Source organism: Phragmites australis, chromosome 18, assembly GCF_958298935.1.
Source record: "Phragmites australis chromosome 18, lpPhrAust1.1, whole genome shotgun sequence".
NCBI lineage: Eukaryota > Viridiplantae > Streptophyta > Magnoliopsida > Poales > Poaceae > Phragmites > Phragmites australis.
In genome coordinates, this window is record NC_084938.1 from 28,359,838 (window position 1) to 28,379,234 (window position 19,397).

The window sequence follows — 19,397 nt, forward strand, 5'->3', positions numbered from 1 at the left end:
TCATAGATCCGACAAGGGAAGAAGCGCTGCACAAACTCTAGGTCCACCTCCAAGCACCGTATCAGAGACACTTGACATTTGTTCAGATTGGAGTGGAGACCGGAGGCAGCAGCAAACACATCCAAGATGCCTTTGATCAGGACCAAGTCTTGCTCACAATGGGAGATGAAAACCACCAAATCATCCGCATATAGTGAAGCCCTATTCTTGATTTCCGGCGCGACCAGGTTTCTGAACAGCGAACAACTGTCAGCACACGAGATCAAGGCGTTGAGAGCCTCCATCAAGAGCACGAACAAAAGGAGGGGAAAGAGGGTCACCCTGGCGAAGGCCACGTGCATGGCAGATTCTACACCCAGTCTAACGATTGATCAGCACCTTAGTGCTTGTGATTGACAGCAGCAGCGCGACCCAATTAATCCACCGCCTAGAGAAGCCAAGACGCCGAAGCATGTCAAAAAGGAAGATGTCAACATGAAGGTCATGTTCTAGGCTGACGCTCCCCTGAACAACGCTCGTGGATAGATAGAAGACCTGCTGCCGCTGAAAGTTATCTTAATATTTTTTTTAAAGACCTCCGATTCCTTTTGTAATGAATATTATCATTATTTAATAATACTGTTATGTTCTCACTTATGAATTCACTGTATGTATGAAAATTTGATACTGTCATATATATTAAATGTATCTGATTTGTTCTCTTAAAAACCAGATGCGACAATATTATAGCTTGTGATCATGTCTCACGCCATTACGTGCCGAGCTGCGCCGATGTTGACGATGAGGACCTCCAGCCGTTGGGGTTCCTGCCGAGCGGTACGGCGGGCTGGTGGCCGGCGAAGAGAGCGAGGTGGCCAATGAGCTTGTCCTTGCGGGAGAAGGAGGTGCCGCAGGAGCAGAGCCAGCGGTGGTCGCCGCAGTGTTTCTCGTGGGTGCGGAGGTCGGAGAGCACGGAGAAGTGCTTGCGGTGGCAGCGGTTGCAGACGTACATCTTGGGGCAGTGGCTGCGCTTGTAGTGGTTCTTGGCGCAGATCACCGACTTGAGCGGCTGGAACTTGGCGTGCTTCCTGTTCCACCGGCACCCCTCCTGCGGGCACGAGTAGTAGGACCTATTGCTGCTGTTCCTCACCCCCGCCGCCGCGTCTCCCCCGGCGGTAGCACTCGCCTTGGCCGGGTTCGCCAGCGCCGCGCTGCTCTTGTACTCGTCGCCGTGCGCGCGCATGTGCATACGCAGGTTGGCGTCGCGCTTGAACCCCTTGCCGCACAACTGGCAGTAGTGCGTGTACTTGGCCAGCAGCTCCGCCGCGTCCAACTCAATGATCGTGTCGGCCTCCTCGGCCATCCCCGTTGCCTGCGATGACGTGGCCACGGCCGCCGTCTTGCTGTGGATACGGTTGTCGTAGCCGACGGTGTGCTGCTGCCACTGCTGCATGACATGGTCAATGACGACGGAGGCTTGCTGGTCGCCGCAGCCACTGTCCACTGTGCCGCCGTTCTTGGCATGGCCGGCTGCGGCGCCGTGGTTGCTGACGGCGATGCTGTGATCCTCCTGCGCGGCGGCGTTAGCGGACGAGGTTCCGTGGCTGCAAAGCTGCTGGAAGGCGTACATCATCGAGGAGGCGGCGGAGATGATCTCCTGGATGACGACGCTGGCCCCGGACACGGCGGCGACGGGTCCGCTGTTGCCGTCGTGCGCGACCGCGAGGCCGACGAGAGGCTGTACCTGCTGCACCTTGTCCTTGAGCACGGACAGGTTGTAGAGCAGCGCGTGGCAGTGCGTGTCGGCCGACTCGGACACCGCCGGCTCGGCGTCGCCGGCCGCGCCCATGAATGCGCCGCTGCCGTCCATGCCATCGAGGGCATGGAACAGCTGCTGCTGCTGGTGGTGGTTCTGCAGGAAGTATGGGTTTCCTCCTCCCGGGATCATGCTACTGCCTATCTATCAAGCTAGCTACTTAATTTCTCTGTGTGCCTCGACTTGCGATTGACCTGCAAGGCTAAAAGCACCACGCATGCGATATGAAATCTACCTAGCTATTAGAGGAGGAGGAGAAGGAGATGAGAGGAAGAAATCAAATTCGGTCGTTGGAGACGTATGCGTAGCGTCCTGATAGAGCTCGAGCCCGTCAAATAGCCTCCGTGAAGACTCCGGGAAAGGGCCCGGTTCTAAAATAAAAAATAATAAAAATAGTAAAAAGATCGAGATGGAAGAGGGGATGGGGATTACTGCATTTGATAAGGTAGGTCTAATCTGTGAGCCAAAACGAGGTCAACTCCCCTACTTGAAGCCTCCCTCAAATGCGACCCAGCCCGAAAGGTGACACACACTGTTATGCATGACTACGTGTTAGAAATAGAATAATTAAAATAATATACACTCCGTATGTTCAATTGTTCATACATCTCCCTCCCTCTCTGCGCCAAGAAGAGGAATCATTGGCGTATTTTAGTCCAGTCATGGCCTATCACAAATGTCTTTTAGGGTGGCCCTTCGGAGGAAATATGCTTGCATTGTTTAGTTGGTCCTGTTGGGAGTTGATAAAATCCATTTGATTGCTTCCAAAGCAGCAGCTCAGCAAAGGAAGCATCTATCTTAAAAGATAAACAAGTCTGGTTTGTCAAAGCAGAGCCCCTGATATGTGGGCCCACCGTTTCCAGATCTACCAATAGATTACTGCAGCACTTTGCGTGCTGCACCTGCACTGGCCAGTGGAATAAAAAATGCATCGACTTCGATCGAGTAGTTGTGTTCAAACACAAATAATGTATAGGACATGTTGTGCTAGGTTTTATCCGCCAGGATGTTGTATTCCCTGAGAATGCGTTAACTAAACCCAATCACTGTGGTGCCACACGCCGATGATCTGTGAACAATGACAAGTGACAGACACAAATTGTTTGTGAGCGCCAATTCGTGCTCAACGTTTCAGAAACAAAGGCGGTTCAACACCCGCAAATGGCACCATTAGTCTGGCAGGAAATGGGGAACCATGCATAAATATCTCATACTGTGATTGGATAAATTCCATGGGGCACTCCCCTGAAATCTTAAAGATTCACCTGAATATAGTTTGGTAAGCATCGGTTCAAGCACTGGCCAAGAAAACAGAGGCCATCTCTACAAGAAACCACAACTAATCAAAACAATTAATACATTGCAGCTTTCACCTAGTGTTGGGGCCGTGAGACTTCTGTTTCGCCTTCGCCTTCTCTATCAGGGGCTTCAACTGCTTCTTCTCCTCAAGAATCTTGAGGAAATTGAACAGGAACGGCATGTAGTTGTGCTTCCTCCTGATGTTCTCCGTCTTCCACTTCTTCAACTTCTCTTCCTCCATTATGATCTTCTCAGTCACAGCCTCGATCTGAGCAGCGACCTCTGTTAGCGACTGCTCAACAGATGGCACGTGCCTGCTTGCAGAAGGATTGCTCATTTGCGTCAAGAAGCTCCCCCTCTTCCTCTGAAGTTCTTTCAGCTCAGCAGTGTACATCTCCTTCCGGTTCTTTAATATAACCATCACACTGAACCTCATCTCGTTCTGAGAGAACCGGTCAATGTGTTCTTGAATGATGGGCTGAGCCATCCTAAGCCAACCCGCCTCACCAACACCACCTTGGTACTTCCCCAGGCTTATGGGTCCTTCCTTTAGTCCATCAAGCTCATATAGGACGCCATCCACTGGAACATAGCTTATGAAATGGTAGACATCATCATCCTTGCCAGATGATTTCTGCTCCTCAGGGATTGCTGACCTAGCAAACGAGTTATTATACATGCGAATGCTTTCGCAGTTGACTATTGCCAATCCTTTGAGTTCGGGTGGCAAATCCTTTGCAAACTCCTTTAGCTTTTTGAGGTCATCACTAAGGGCGATGCCAGGAGAGTTCAAGAGAACCGAAAGGATAGCTTGGGTTGCACATGCGTTGTTAATTATCTGCAAGTGAAGAACTAGCTTGATTATAGAAAGATACAGATGAGTAAAGGCTGCAGAAGTACACTTAAAATCAATGCTTCTGACCTGGTTGGCAAAGAAAAGATTTGGGATTGCATCCTTGATGACAGGACGCTCATCCTTTTCTGGAGGTTGCCATTTGTACAGCACAATGAGCCCATAAACCGGCCTGGCAAACACCGATAGAAGTTTGGCATTGTTGATTTAGAAAAGAATGGCATTCGTGGTAATGCTAGATGTTATTAGGAAAACATACTGAATATCATTGAGAGCATCCAGGTCAAGTGAGTAAAGTTCATCAACCTGTTAAGAAAAAACAACATATCATATCATACTTTACCACTTCTGTGTAGTAGTAAAAAGAAAATCTCATTTCACAAAAAGAAGCAAAAGTATAGCCTAATTCTTGTTTCACAAAAAATATATTTTAGTTGTATAATACTGTGACATACGATCGTTGCATCCTAAATATGCAGTTTTAGCATTCAGGAATCTGTGAAAAATACACCAACAAGTGGATTAATATCTGATGATAGGAGAAACAACTAGCATTCTGTTACTAGCCGACTAGCCGAGTATGCAAATAAGCAGGCTTAAGTGAGGCTTTGATCCAAATAAAGGCCTCTATGGCCTTGTAAAAGGCTGCTTACATGGTACAGGTAACATATCCATTATGTTAAATTAGATTTGATGGTCCTGCAGATATAAAAGGTCATTTCTACGGTTTGAAGGGAATCAAATGTTTATTATTAAGGCTGTTTTGGAGTACAAAAATTTGTTTCTCATCACAAAGTCATAGCATGGAACATTTTTCATGTGTAGCAAGCAAAACCTCGTCAGATATTCTTGTTTCTAATACCGGCGTGGATAATTGCTAATAATTCCATTCTATGAACAGGAAAGATGTATTTCATGCTCACTTTGGTACTGATAAATTATGTGTCATATAGATGCTAAAAGGTGGGGTGACTATTCTCTACCCGCCTACCTTTATTAAGAACACAGAGTGAGAGTAATTGATTACTTACTTGAAGACCCTTCACTTGCATCTGTTGCAATAGTTCAGTAAAAACACCTGTACAAGGTATAAAGGTCATGAGTTCTTTCCTCCTTTGTCAAAAAATAAAGCCAACAGTTACAAGGGGAAACAAGAAGTTAACAGTGTCCTGTTGGACCAGTTAACATATATCACCATGAGGAAAAGAGGTCTAGGCTGTAGGGTTTTTTTTTTCCATTTCAATTGCAAATTCTAAAGAGATATTAGTGTGAGAGGAATAGCTTGTTAAAACGCAAAATGAAAGGCAGAAATACTGGGAACTCTGAACTGAGATTAACCATTCTGTTACTCTGATAAAATGTGTAAAAACACCCTGGGAACTCCCCTAAGATGCAACAGGTGTAGACACACGTATCTCTATCCTCCATTCTTATTGAACTTAGTCGCAACACCAAAAACAAACTTTGATTACTGACTTGGCATCTAAACAATTAATATATCATTTTTCAGGATAGGTTGTCCTCAGATAGTCCTATGAAAAGTTTATTCTTCGAATAGCAGTGTAATATGAAACGCTTCTAATGCCAGACCCGTACATGATGGTCTGAATGCTTTAGTATCAGCAAAGGATGAAAACAAAATGGCACTTGGTGATCATCAATCAACACAGTGATACGGATCCTCTACACGTCATCTGAAGGTTAATTTTTCAGAGCAGATGGTAAAAAAGCACCAATCAGGACCATGGAGGAATCATATAAGTGTCACATGTGGAAAGCGTGGAGAAAACGAATTTGAAATGCATAATTCATCCGCTGCATAGTATAGCTGCTTCAGAACAGAAAACAAATTTACCAGGATCATTCTCGATTGCGGCCCAAGACATGTTGAGAAGCCTCCTTGAATCCTGCAAATACAAAACATAGCAATAAAGATACATTGTGGAACGAAAATGAACACATAATAAACAAACAATGAGGGGGGGGGGGGGGTAAGGCTAGAAGCAACAGAAAAAGGATCGATCTTTCCCACACAAAATTCGTACTGTAGTACAAGAACCTAATCTAACTTAACCAAAACCACCAATGGATGAACTGGATTACTACTAAGCAAGGGAATCCGCTACTCAATGATGGTGAGGAAGAAAGGTTGGGATTTGATTGCTCAACCCCCAGAGAGATCGTCGAACCCACTGAAGCAAGCAGCAGGGTTTCTTACCAGCAAAAGAAGAAGAAATCAATCCCCAAGTCCGGATTGATGGATCTCCACTCCACGGCAATCCAACTTGTGCGAATAGCGGTTGGGGGCAAGGAGGCTGGAGGAGGGTTCGGCCGGAGGCACGGCGGGGACGCTGGCGAAGACGATTAGATTAGATTAGACGACGACTGGATCGTGTGTTCCTTTTCCTTTGCCACCGTTCGCACACCCTCCACCTGCAACTGCTCCGCCGCCACCGCCACCGCCACCGCCACATCGCACGCCCTGTGTCTTTCCGCTGCTCGTCAAGGTCTTCCTCCACGCAGGCGAGCCCACAACCCCGTAAGAAAGAAATTATTCCGGAACAAAATAAAATTGTTCCCATGAAAAGAAAATATCGTTCCAATTTTGTAAGAAAAATGTTTAGAAATGTTCTAAAGCAGCGGTAGATCCAGCGGAGGAGAGTCAGTCCTCCTACGATTTGTTTCTACGTCCGCCACTATTTTAGGCGAAGGTACCTACGACAACGGCTACTTGGAGCGGAAGGAGCCACGCCGAGTACAAGAGAAGGGCGAGGGGGGTCCAAAGAGAGGGAAGGAGGGGCGCACCTTACAAGATCCGTGGAGGCACCCCCAATGGGGAACTCGAATGAGGCGGCGGCAGGACACGGAGAAGGAGGAGGAGCAGGGTGCGTGAAAGTAGGATCCAAATCGTATAGGCTATTTATATAGTAGGAGTAAGAGTATTTCTGGAGGAGAAAGGCAGATTCAGTTAGGTATCTAGTGTCTGACACGTAAGGTTTTGAGTCTCTATGGCTTGACATTGTTTTTTTTCTTTTTTAAATATATAAAAGGTTAGTCGCGAATGCTGATGATGAGACATTTGCTTTGTATGACACGAATATCACTAATAAATATGTCTATTTATTTATATACATCTATATAAATAGAATAGTATGATGGTCACAAGAATATATATTGACATATGATACATACAGTGATTGATTAAGATCCATTTATCATCTCTTTCAAAGTCTATCTAAATAAATCATGCATCACCTATCGCAATGTGCTTGCATGATGAAATTGATGCGAAGTAGCATATTGTTGCTATCTTTGCTTGTGATTGTTGTTTCATATACCGACTACCTTAAAGTAGGGATGGAATATGTCAGGTTAAATATAGGTTCAGCCAAAATCCGTCCACCACGTAACCAAACCTCAAAACTCGATCCACACCCGAAATGCTAATTGGGTTGAAATGTGTCCCCACATCTGAACTCAACGGAGATCCAAAACCCGATAGGGACCTATCGGATCTTATCAATAGAGGAGCCAGGAGCTGGAGCGTGTGGAGGGGCGACGCTGAGGGGGTGGCGTCGGGCACTGCAAGCTCTCTGGTGGGCGCGAGCATGAGATTGTGTGGCTCCATGGCGCGGTCGAACGACCCCTGCCTCCGCTCCCTCCCGCCGTTGTTGTTGCCCGCTCACCACGGGGAGGCAAAACGTGGACATCTTTCCGAACCTGGTCTGCGTGCACACAGTGTGAGGGTGGCTGAGTGAGGATCCGTTCTCCGTTGGGAACTCAACTGGGCTGGGTTGAGGCGACATGTAGATCGGGGCTGAGGTGACACGTATGATGTCTGAGCCGATTTGGTAAGCAACAGAGGTTGGGTTGTCTGGGCTATTTCGAGCGACCCGATAGGCACCTATGAGCGAAAATGGAAACCCGAGTCCGATCTGAAGGACCCTTGGATAGAAAATGAAACCGAACCTAGACCTGTCAGTGCTAAACCCACAGGTACCGAACTTGCCATCCCTACCCAGGCTATGATTTCTCCTTTTAATTTCTTTCTCTAGTGATCATATCAGAAGATGGAATTGATTCTTTCCTGGATTTTCGCACATCCATGCCGCCGGTAAACAGGATCAGCCGTGGTCGCTGTTAGGTTCACGGAAGCATCTGCAGGCCTCTCCGTTCATGCAGCTGCTGCAAGGAATGGGGATGCATTATCCATGCCCAAGGCTAAAACGGAGTATGGGCTATGTCAGGAATCAAGACAAGACACTGCATATGTCTGTCTATCTTGTGCTGTGCTCCCTAACTAATTGGTCACAAATTTAGGCTTCCTGAATCCTGATTGGGAGGGAGCTCATCCTCTGGTTTCTCTGATCGATCGATGTTCAAAAGTTTTGAGCTTGGATTGTAGTACTAGTTTTTACCGTGTTTGTAACGTACCTACTTTTGCTAAAACACCACTGTATCTAGTATGGTTAGCATGTGAGAGGAGTTAGTTCGGTCATGTCATGATCAACCTCAAATCAGAGAAGAGACCACCCTGTACTGGATCTGGAATTCTGGATTAATCAAGTCGAATTGACACTTTATCTAAGCTCTAACGTGATGCATATATGGGAGGAATTAAGGAAGGGCTCCTCCATGTCATTTACGACTGAACTTGGTAGTACTAAGCCATGTGACGATGAAGCTGAGCTTGACTGATGAGGGTCCTGCATCATGGATCATGCACTGTCTTTGCACAATTTCCTCATCTTTCCAAATCCAATTATTAATCTAATATATATACACACACAAGGTAATGCTATTTTACACATATAGTGTAGCGTATTATTCTACACCTACTAAATAAAATTTCGGTTATCCTGTCTACAGAGCACAATAGCGGATGGTGATGAACATTGACCAGCATGTGTGTCTTGTTTCGCGGATTCGAAACTTCTCGACTTCGAATTTGTATTTGAAACTGTGTATGTAATATTGCGGGCGTGCCAGTATACAGAGTATACAAAAGACAGGAGAATGTAATAATCGAAAACATGTAACTTTATTCATTCATGTCGAAATCATAAAGTACAGTTTCTCATATATATTTTTACTCCACAACGCACACGCTATCTGACTATCTTCACGATCTGGCGATTGCTTTGTCTTGGTTCCCGGGGCTTCGTGAAGCTCTCCGGTTAATTACGCCCGTCTTCGGGCTACCTCCGATTAAGTGCGCTGGCGGTCGTCATACCGAGGTCGTCTCCGAGTCTGCAAGGCTGTAGTCACAGGCAACAAAGACCAAGCAAAGTAAGCATTAGCAATAAAATGCGGTAAAGTATGGGACAACAGTCTGGCATAAGCTTTTTTGGACTGTTTATGTATCCCGGATCATCATCGGTCACGTAGGCCTCAGAATTATGTTTATGTGCGAAGAGGTGAGCTAGGAGCGCGGCACGACGCGTAGCTTCGACCAAAAGCAGCAGCATGGCCACAACCAGGAGCTCCGACGCCGTGCTTGACTCACTAGCTCCTCTTTGGGCCTCGGACTTGTCCTCATCGGCCATCTCCGAAGGCAACAGATAACGAGCCACACAAGCAAAAGCCACAAAGGCGGGGTGATCACTTGTGGGCCACGCAGGCTCCAGCCACAAAGGCGCATATTCTGGTAAGCCACAAAGGCAATAACCACACAGGTAGGGTAACAATGTTAGCCGGCAACCGGAAGCCACAAAGGCAATGTAACAGTATTAATCTGACATAGAAAGGCAATGCAACAATGTTGACGAACACTAGAGCAGCACGGCCAACAAAAGGAACAGCCACCACTAATCGATTATCACCAACAGAGATGAAACAAGCATCACTGAATAGCTAAACATCCGCATGAGTACATAACCATCAATAGGACCATGTTAACTCCAAAGACAGTGAGTCGCAACTACCATGAATAGCTCCTTTACCACAGGAACATATTAGAGACTATGGGGCTGGAAAGAGCAGCCCTCACTATTCTTTGATCAACCACAGCAGTAGGGGATTAACAACAACAAGTAACGGGTCATAGCACCGAACATCTTATAAAAGGACTAAGCATCTAGCAATAGCATAACTCAGTATCGGGGCAACCAAAAGAAACCCATCCTCTGAATTTTCTGCAACACATGATCATCGACATGCAGCAGCCATATCACCGCACATCCTATAAAAGGATTAGGTCTCTGGCAATAGCATAAATCAGTATTGGGGCAACCAAAAGAATGCCCACACTCTGAATTTTCTGCAACACACGATCACTGACAAGCAGTAGCCATATGAACGCAAGCCTCATGGCACGACGGCCAGACATCAGTGCATAGCATCACCATCATAGAGAAGGGTAGCACCAGGCCACCACCACTCGGCTAAGAACAGGAGGAGGAAAGGAGAGCCTCAGTTTTAGCATCATCGGCGGTCTCCGAGCACGACGGCACGAAGGCCGAGCTATCACAGAACATCAGCATGAAGCATAGCGGCCGGGCCTCAGTTTTCATCACTGGCCAACGGGCACGCCGCATCAGCGAGCACAAAGGCGGCACGATGGCACGCATAGAGACGATCCTCACGGCGCGATGGCCGGGCACCACAGCACAGCAACCACACGCATGCGTATCGCACTGGACTGCCGTTCCCGATTTGCATGCAGGGATCGGACTCGGGCCAACAGCGACGCGGCACACGCACGGCACGATGGCCGGCCGTCACATAGCATCAGAGGGGAAGGAAATCACAGCTGGGCCTCACCTCGGGGCGCAGACATGGTGATGATGGCGACGGATCGGAGACGCGTCCTAGGGGTTGTGGATGCAGTAGAAGCGTCAGGGGATTCTGTCGATTTCTCCTTGCCGATGGCGAAGCTTGCTAGCAGGGAAGGGAAGGCACAGCTGCTCGGCAAACACACCTGGCGGCACGGCTTCGGCGCAGCAAAACTCCCCCCTCTCTCTCTCCCTCTCTCTCTCTCTTTCTCTTTCTCCCTCCCCCTAGCTCTCCGATCTGGCCCCCTCTATATAGGCAGTGACTCCCTCCAGATAAAGCTCCAAATCTGTTGGGATTTAAGGCCAGCTGGAATCAAATCGGTTGGGGATAGCTCGGGATTCCGGTTGGCTAAGATTTTGGGATTCCATTTTATCCGGATTTGAGAAGGTTTGGTGCTGCTCAGTTGGAGTTTGGTCGCAAGAGATAGAGGCGGCTGGGAGATGCTCTGCTTGGGAGATCGAGACGAAGAAGACGAGATGGCCGTCTGGGCTTGTGTGGCATGATGAAAAGGCACTGGGCCTGGTTAAGCTGGAGATGCAACTTGAGCTGAAAAAAAGGAGGCCACGTGAGCAGGCTTGATTGAGAAAGGAGAACGGAACTACAAGGGCCTAGCTGCTCCTCCTCTCTCTTGTTATTTGTTGTGACATATATGTGTATGTTTTGGTGTCAAAAATAGCATTCTACATGTCTATTCTCACTGATTAATAAATAAATGTCCATCTGAATAACCCCCAACTGACACTCTCAAGCAATCAGAAAACAACGACTATTCATACTCATGAAAGCAAACGCACACAGGCTCATGAAATTAAACTCTGATTGCAACAGCACGACATTCTGAAGAACACACGCCTGTCTAGCTTACCGAGTCGCAGTCGCGGGGAGATCGAGATGGCCATTTCGCTTGTACTGCATCTGCAGGCACAAGTTCTTGCATCTTCTACGGTTCTACCTCTTGTGTGAGCTCAATCATCAGGGGAGTATTGAGGGAAAGAGAGGAAGAAATAGGGCCTAATCATCTCTGGTATTTAGAGCCAGCAGTGGCTTTTGCAGCTGCTAGCTCTCCATCTTCCTGTTCCGCGTACATCTGCACGCACTTCTTCTCCTTGAGCTCATTTCCTCCTTGTTGAGGCCAGGACGTAGCCGATGCTGGTGCGGGTGGCTTCGGCGGCCATGGGAAGGAAGTGGAGGGGACGGGCTTGTTTCTCTGGGTGGTTGTGGCGGCGGCGGAGGGGGAAGCAAGGGGGCTAGCCTGCCCCAATTGGCCATTGCCGCTGCCGTCGCACATGAATAATGGAGATGAACAAGGGTATGAAGTGAGAGCTTCAATCTCAAAATTTTAAAAAAGAAGAAGCAACCATCTGTTACTGCCTTACTCTACTTAGATGTACGAAATTACTTACATGCAATTACTTTTCTTTCTAGTAATACCTTTAATATACTAATACTAGTCATGAATACTAGTATAAAACACATCCAAACCCTTAGATGGAAGAAAATGAATGGCTCGCGTTAATTTCAGGGCACTGTAAAGTTCCTTAAAACTTATGCCGGAGACGAATGAAATTATGTGTGATAAAACAAGAAAATAAATTGCTACATGTCACGCTATGAATTAGGTTTAGTCACCAAATAAATTAGACCAGATCACGTAGGATTATTTTTCCGGCACTCCCATCCCCTTTTCCATGAATTTTCGCTCGATTTTTTCTCTTCCGTGGCGCCAGCAATGGGGGATTATCTTGTATCAAGGGGTGGCCCTTATTTCATCTACCGACCACCCTAGACTTTCACGACTCCAGCTACAGTTGGATCATTTCAGGAACTGAAATTCCGCAGGATGCTTCGCACCTCCATTCCCCATCTCCATGGTTTTTTCAGAGATTTTTGCGCGCCTGTGACGCCGGCAAGCATGGATGTGCGATTCCCCCAGGCCTCTGCTCTGTTTCAGGAATCAGGATGCTGCTGGCGCTGCAAGCCTTTGTTGCCAGGAGTTAATTAGGCGTTTGTTGTCAACGGTCCAGGTCCTTCTCTTCTTCCTCCGGCGACCACCGGCATCCAATAAGCCCGGGGAACAACACCCTGTCCCTCCTCTCCAAACCATAACTTGACTGGCCAAGTCTGGAAATCGATGGAGTCGACCGTACGAATGCGAGAAAACAGCCGGCTATAGTATATATAATTTTATAAGCGTCAAACGAGAAACAAAATTAGCAAGTAGGTGCAAGCAAATATCTGTAGATTCCAGTGGGAGTACCGCATTACTAATCATCCTTATTTCCACGTACGTTGGCGCGCGCTGATCACCATTTATCGCAAGCAGCAAGCAACACATCGATGCGTACTAGTAATACTACTACTTAAGCAAAGCATTAACCATGAGGAATTAATTAGGCTGCAGGAGGAAGTCGTGGTCCTTCTGGAGCCTCTGCATGGGCTCCGCCTGCAGCGCCAGCTCCACATCGATGCCACCGTCGCCTCCGCGCCCCGGGTACAGGTACACCATCCCGTCGAACTTGTTGTTCCCACCGCTGCGCACGCGCTCCGGCCGACCCAGCCCAAAGTCCACGTCGTACACCTTGAACCTTGGCGAGCTGCCCACGGCCACGCAGTTGGGCCCGGCGTCGCTGTAGTGGAACAGCTTGGGCGCCGCCTCGTACTCCTCAAGCCTCCGGGTCACCGCCGCCGCATCGTGCTCGTCTATCGCCTTCTGCAGCAGCCCCGCCGCCAGCTCAGGGGGGCCGCCTAGGAGCATCCCGGCGGGGACGCCCGTGAACACGGCCTGGATGAGGTTGCCGAAGTAGGCCGGCGGCAGCACCGGGTCCAGGCGGGAGCGGCAGTCGGCGAACACGGCGAAGGCGGTGATGTCGGAGGGGCCGAGACCGCGCGCGCGGGACACGGCGCGCCAGATGTGCGCACCCAGGGACTGGAACGTGGAGAAGGGCTTGGCGCAAGGTGGGAGAGCGGCGTTCGCGGCGGCCTTTATGCGGGCGACGGTGGCTTCCGGGAAGGAGAAGACGCGGGCCACCAGCGTCTTCTTGGGGCCGTTGGGGTCTGTCTTCTCGTGCGCCTCCGCGGACGCCGGCAGCTCCAGGCGCACGCGGACGGAGCGCGCCAGGGCACGGTCGTGCATGGGCAGCAGCGACGGGGCGCCACCGCCGGCGCGGCAGAGCTCGGCCCAGGAGGACATGAAGTGCCAGGTGGAGGTGCCATCCAGCACGGCGTGGTTGAAGGCACACCCCACAGCCAGGCCGTCCTTGAGCTTCGTCAACTGCATATATTATTATTATTCACAATTCAGTGAGTCATGTCGCGCGCGCTTTAATTTACTCTGAAATATTTTAAACTTTAAAATGAATCTGCAGAAATGCCGAATTTGTAGAAGAGTAAAAGTCGACAAGTTTCTGTACTCGGCTACAGTCACCAATCAACACCCAAACTTTACAAAAAAATTTCAAACGGACACTACTATCTGTAGCAATATAATACGGATGCTACATTTTGTTTGATGATCGAGCTAGTATACTTCGTAATGCCATTTATATATTTGCCATTTCTAGCTGCAGGTTTGTAGTTTTACGCATCGATTACAAGTTTTACATCTAGCTGCAGGTTTGTAGTTTTACTTACTGCCTAATAAGCTGGCCTTGCCTGATCGGTTTAGGTAAATTTGTGAATGTACCGCACTAGTCCAGTTAATCCTGTGTTGTTCTATATGAGAGTATATTGTAGGTGTAATTTATGATGTACGAGCAATGCTTTTAAGATTCATTTATGCTGGGGAACGGGGAATTGGTCCATATTTGTGCAGGTAAGAGGCTCATTGTCTAAATATGTACTTTCAGAAAGATATGTACACACATATATACACACACGAGAAGCATATCAGTTTTTTTTTAATCTGAAGTTTTTTTAAAAAAAAAAAGAGAAATAAATATGACTGCATGCATTTCCACATGCAGTCAGTGATTTAAGTAATGCGGAATACCTCCAAATCGTAGATGTGCCGCATGACAGAGGTATCAAACTTGGTCAGTGATTTAAAATTTGGTGCCGTGCATTGTGAAAAGGCGTTGATACTGAGTATTGGCCTCCTGGCCTGTACATGCTTCTAAAGGGCCCAACTGGAACAAACAAATTTCATGGGAACGAATTTTACAAAAAAAAAAAGTTCATTTAATTCCCATATATATGAATCTAGAAAGCCCTTGTGCAAATTCCAGAGTCATACAAGAAATGTACAGGTTTTATTAGTGTGGCAGAGTCCTGGTAAATGTTGCCTACAGTTGAATTGGCCCTAAAATCAAATAGACATCCCCAAATTATTTTCAACCAAAAAAATCACTATCACCCGTTCTCCCCTATTGGGTATACGAAATAAATTACTACTTGAAAATATGTAATTGTAAAGAATGTTTTGATTTTAGCGTGATATATAGTACTATGAATGGCTTGATTTTTGCAGCACAATTCTTGCAACATCTCACATTGTAGATCATCCCTGATTGAAGCACGCATTGCATTTATATATATATATATATAGACACACACCTGCACGGCGAGCAGCGGGCGATGGAGCCCCTCGAGGTTCATGACGCCGGTGTAGGGCACGAGGTGCTGCATGACCCTCTCGGCCTCCTGTCCGCAGTCCCCTCCGGCGAGGTCGTCGACGGAGACGCCCTCGGCCTCGGCCTCGACGACCTCGGCCCCCTGGTCCCCTTCCACGGCGAGTGCGCCGTCGGCGTCCTGGCGGATGCGGCCGGCGAGCGGGTAGAAGACCCGGAGCGCGTCGGCGAGCGCGGCCGTCATGCGGGCGACGGCGTCGGGGAAGCCGGCGGCGGGTGTGCGGTAGAGGAGTAGCTTCTGGTTGTAGTAGAAGGTGATGTAGGGGAGGTCGAAGGTGGCGAGGGTGCAGCTGTTGTTGGCGGGCGCCACTGTGCGGGTGCCGGTCACGGTGACAGCCGGGGCCTCGGCGTCGCTGCCGTTCGCAACGGCCATAGTGCACCGCAAGTGCTAACTGATTAAGCTGGTTTTCACGTACTGTACGGATGGAGATGGAGCTAAGTGAAGCGTGTGGTGGAGCTGAGTGAGCGGGAGAAGAGTGATTGATATAGGGAGCTGGGGCTGGGAGGTGGTGGCCGGTGGGTCGGGCATTAATTAATTGGAGAGGAAGAAAGAAGCTGGTCGGGGAAGACGATCGAAATGAATAATGGCGCGTGGATCGGATCTCCATCCGGCGGCCGGCCGGGCTGTATCGATCGATCTGCTACGATCGACCCCATTGAAGAATGAAGACGAAACGAATTGAATTGAAGGAGGTGGTGCATGCGATGGTGGATGGGCCGGCGCACAACGGACGGATCGGAGTAGCTAGCGTACGTCCTAGCCATAGATGGATCGGAGCTGATGAGCTACCGATGAAACTGCAGGCGAACGCCGATGACTCATTGCTAAGGCCAGCGCTGGCCACCTTGCCCCGCATTCCTCCAACCGTACGCGCGCCCAGTAAAATGACATGTCCCCGTACCACCACGTACTATATTGCACGGATGGATGACCGATGTGATGCTCCATGCATCGACCTGTCCAGTTGTTCCATTGTTTCTATCCAACTAAAAAAGACCCTCGAATTCTGTTACGACGACGTACTATGTACTTACTAGTATATTACTTGTTGCTGTGTTCGAGCTAGCTAGCTACGAATATATATACTTGCATTGGACTACGTACTTCCTTACCAGTATATTACTTGTGGTTAGAGTTAGGACTTTGGGTCGTATTTTTTTTTTAGGTCGGTTCAAGCACGGCACGATTCGGTTCAGTCTAAGTACGATCTAGCACGAGTATAGATGGGTCGGGTTGGCCCGGCATGATTCACGGGCCGGATCGGACCTTGATATGAGGCACGACGGGCGGCCCGGCTCAGCACGAAATATGGAATGTGCTTGAGCCGGTTCGGCAAAAAATAGCCTGATGCACAATGATAATCATATGTGTGCAGACATGGTGATAGTATGTGTGCAAATATGGTGGTCTAACCTCTGTCACCTCAATGTTCAAGCCCATATGTGTGTGGACATGATCCAACCCTTGTTAAAACGGTGATATTGAAAGAACTAGTTGATAAATTCGTGATGGTTTACAGTACAACAGTATTTATATTAGTCAAAGATACAATACTCCACTCCACTATTCTCGAGCCCAGTGGTTATACCATCCAACAGCTGGCAAATAGACATGGGCTCAACAGCGACCAAAAAATCTTATGTGTCCAAAACGGTACCGGACTCGTACCAACCCGGTCCGATGAGACCCGTCGTGCCTTTGGACCGGACCTAGACCTAGCTGGAGGTGACTCGGACCAGCCTGATCCGGCACCAACAACATCTCAGATCGTCCTAGCACGACCCGAATGACCCGAGTCCCAGCTCTATTTGTGGCATGCACGCAAATGCAAACCTAACTGCATGATATTGACCGATCCCTGCAATTAATATTATCTTGTTCAATTTTACCAGCTAAGCTAGCTCTTAATTGATTCTCCACCTCCGCAATTGCATGCGTACATGTCAATAAATATATCTCAACTTACTTATTTCACCAAAGTTAAAAAGAAGATCGAGATATTAAAGAAAGCAATAAGCTCCAGCTCTCAAACTCCCATCCGTCAAAATCCAGGGAGCAAAAGAATTCTCGTGAGCCTTCACGTTACGCATTACTACTTAGATTAGTATTCCCCTATTAAACAATTTATTTATATATTATCACCCTTAATTTCCTGGACTTTTGTTTATATATATATAGAACACAAATAAATGATATGAGCCGCCCAGCCCAGCCCCCAATCATAAACAACGTAACTGATAAAAAAAAATGAGTTTCATTCAGCTACCTGTACTATACACTCACAATCTTATCTTAAAAGATAGATAACTTAGGATCTGTTTGTTTCAACTAGAGATTATGAAAAGCAGCTTATAGAAGTTGGATTGTGAAAAACTGAATTGTAAAAAGCTGAATTGTGAAAAGCTTTTAGATTGTAGATTCAAAAAACTTTGATAAACAGTTTAGTAAAATAGACTTTTACAATCTATCAAAAACTGAGAAAATCAGCTTATCAGATACCCACAATTCAACCAATAAATTTTAAAAAACTATAACCAAAAACTGTCTGTTTGTTTCAGCTTCGAATTATAAAAACTAAAAGTCACGATCCAAAACTGAAACAAACAGACTTTAATATAGTCCTAAACAGGCAAGGGTCCAATCAAATCCAATTAATAGAGGATCAATGTAGCTACTGACAGACAGAACACAATCACCAACCATTTAGCACCTATAATCTTGGAGCACTACTTAAATTTCCTTAACAACCATACTGCTGCTATATAGGAATACTATTCAATTACAAAAAAAAAAAACGAGCTGTATATATGCATGATATGCAGGTGGTGCTTAATTATTCGTTAGAAGGGCGATAGGAGACAGGAGGACATGGCCGGCAGGTATATGCATGGATCAGAATGCATGCATGCAGGGCAGGGCAGGGCCGTGAGCCCTGCAGACGTAACGTAGTGGGTCAGGCTATAAAGCTAAAAGGGCCGGGCCGGCAGCGGTGCAACCAACGACGGACACGGCATGCCTGCAGTTAATTTGCACCTGCAGGCTATAAATTAGTTCTGCATCCGTGCTTTGCACGCCACGCAGGCGCGCGCGGGCGAATGTTGGAGCAGTTGTAGAATTTGGGACGTATACGGGAAAGCAGATAAGAAGTACTATATATTTTTTAAATAGTAAAAATATTATCTATAAATTTTTAAATCTCAAGAAAACCGGTTCATCTAAATACACTATGTAGCACCTACCACGGGATCACTGTGGAATGATCATAACTATAACTATAACTATATATATAACTATAACTATAACTATAACTATATATATATATATATATATATATATATATATATATATATATATTTCTTTTGAAGCGCTAAATAACTATTCAACGTTCCATCCACTCCATAACTTACTTCAGCAATTGAAAAATCAATACGTCATCTACTCCTCAACTAGAAAAGCCGAAGTTCACTCCCGCAACCTGAAAAGACCATAATTTTTACCCCGCAACCGGAAAAAACCATCCCGCTCGTCTTTAAATAGCGTTTGTTTCATTATCTCCCATTCTAATCCCCCACAAACCGCTGCAGATCTACAGATCCGATTTTCTAGCCAATACCGGTGAGAGCGATTGAGAGGGTTGTAAATCCCTCCGTCTCGCTGCGCTCGCTTCCCGACGTTTACCGATAAGCTGAGATATCGTCCATTGGTGCAAATGCTCTCTCCAATTTCCATCGTTGACCAATCGATGTATTCGGCAGCAGCGCCGTGGCAGGTGCATGTGCTGCTCGACCGTGTTCGCGCTTCTATACCTCAATGGGCACTACGGTGGCATCATCCACGATTCTTGTAGTGCTTACCGGGCCAAGTGGTGGCATGGTGATTGTCATGTTCTTACTATCTCCTCCAATCCAAACGTTAGGTTTTTTTTATACAATTTTAATCTTGAGTTAATGTGATGTGTTAATGGAATATTTTTTGAAATCTTTTCTATATAGAAAGAGGTATGTTGAGTCATATATTGTGATAATTTTTCATATTTATTTGGTTCAATTT

At 47.1% G+C, this 19,397-nt stretch overlaps 3 protein-coding genes and 1 long non-coding RNA gene across 4 annotated transcripts; all 4 read right to left on the minus strand.

Annotated features, from left to right (window-relative positions):
• Positions 1 to 702: 702 nt before the first annotated feature.
• On the minus strand, positions 703 to 2,137 carry LOC133899698 (protein SENSITIVE TO PROTON RHIZOTOXICITY 2-like). The gene has a single exon (XM_062340736.1). It carries the CDS (start codon positions 1,925 to 1,927, stop codon positions 752 to 754), a length of 1,176 nt encoding a protein of 391 aa, XP_062196720.1. The 5' UTR covers positions 1,928 to 2,137; the 3' UTR covers positions 703 to 751.
• An 872-nt stretch (positions 2,138 to 3,009) lies between these two features.
• LOC133899699 (ubiquitin carboxyl-terminal hydrolase 2-like) lies at positions 3,010 to 6,495 on the minus strand. Its single transcript, XM_062340738.1, has 6 exons — positions 6,166 to 6,495; positions 5,803 to 5,854; positions 4,979 to 5,025; positions 4,207 to 4,253; positions 4,017 to 4,119; positions 3,010 to 3,932 (listed from the first exon to the last, which is right to left on the minus strand). The coding sequence occupies exons 2-6, from the start codon at positions 5,831 to 5,833 to the stop codon at positions 3,165 to 3,167; spliced, it is 996 nt and encodes a 331-aa protein (XP_062196722.1). The 5' UTR covers positions 5,834 to 5,854; positions 6,166 to 6,495; the 3' UTR covers positions 3,010 to 3,164.
• A 2,474-nt stretch (positions 6,496 to 8,969) lies between these two features.
• Positions 8,970 to 11,233, minus strand: LOC133898321 (uncharacterized). Its single transcript, XR_009906228.1, has 2 exons — positions 10,710 to 11,233; positions 8,970 to 9,205 (listed from the first exon to the last, which is right to left on the minus strand). It is a non-coding gene; the product is annotated as an uncharacterized LOC133898321 (long non-coding RNA).
• Positions 11,234 to 12,944: 1,711 nt separating this feature from the next.
• On the minus strand, positions 12,945 to 15,811 carry LOC133899331 (BAHD acyltransferase DCR-like). The gene is made up of 2 exons (XM_062340320.1): positions 15,273 to 15,811; positions 12,945 to 13,992 (listed from the first exon to the last, which is right to left on the minus strand). The coding sequence occupies exons 1-2, from the start codon at positions 15,717 to 15,719 to the stop codon at positions 13,108 to 13,110; spliced, it is 1,332 nt and encodes a 443-aa protein (XP_062196304.1). The 5' UTR covers positions 15,720 to 15,811; the 3' UTR covers positions 12,945 to 13,107.
• Positions 15,812 to 19,397: the final 3,586 nt, after the last annotated feature.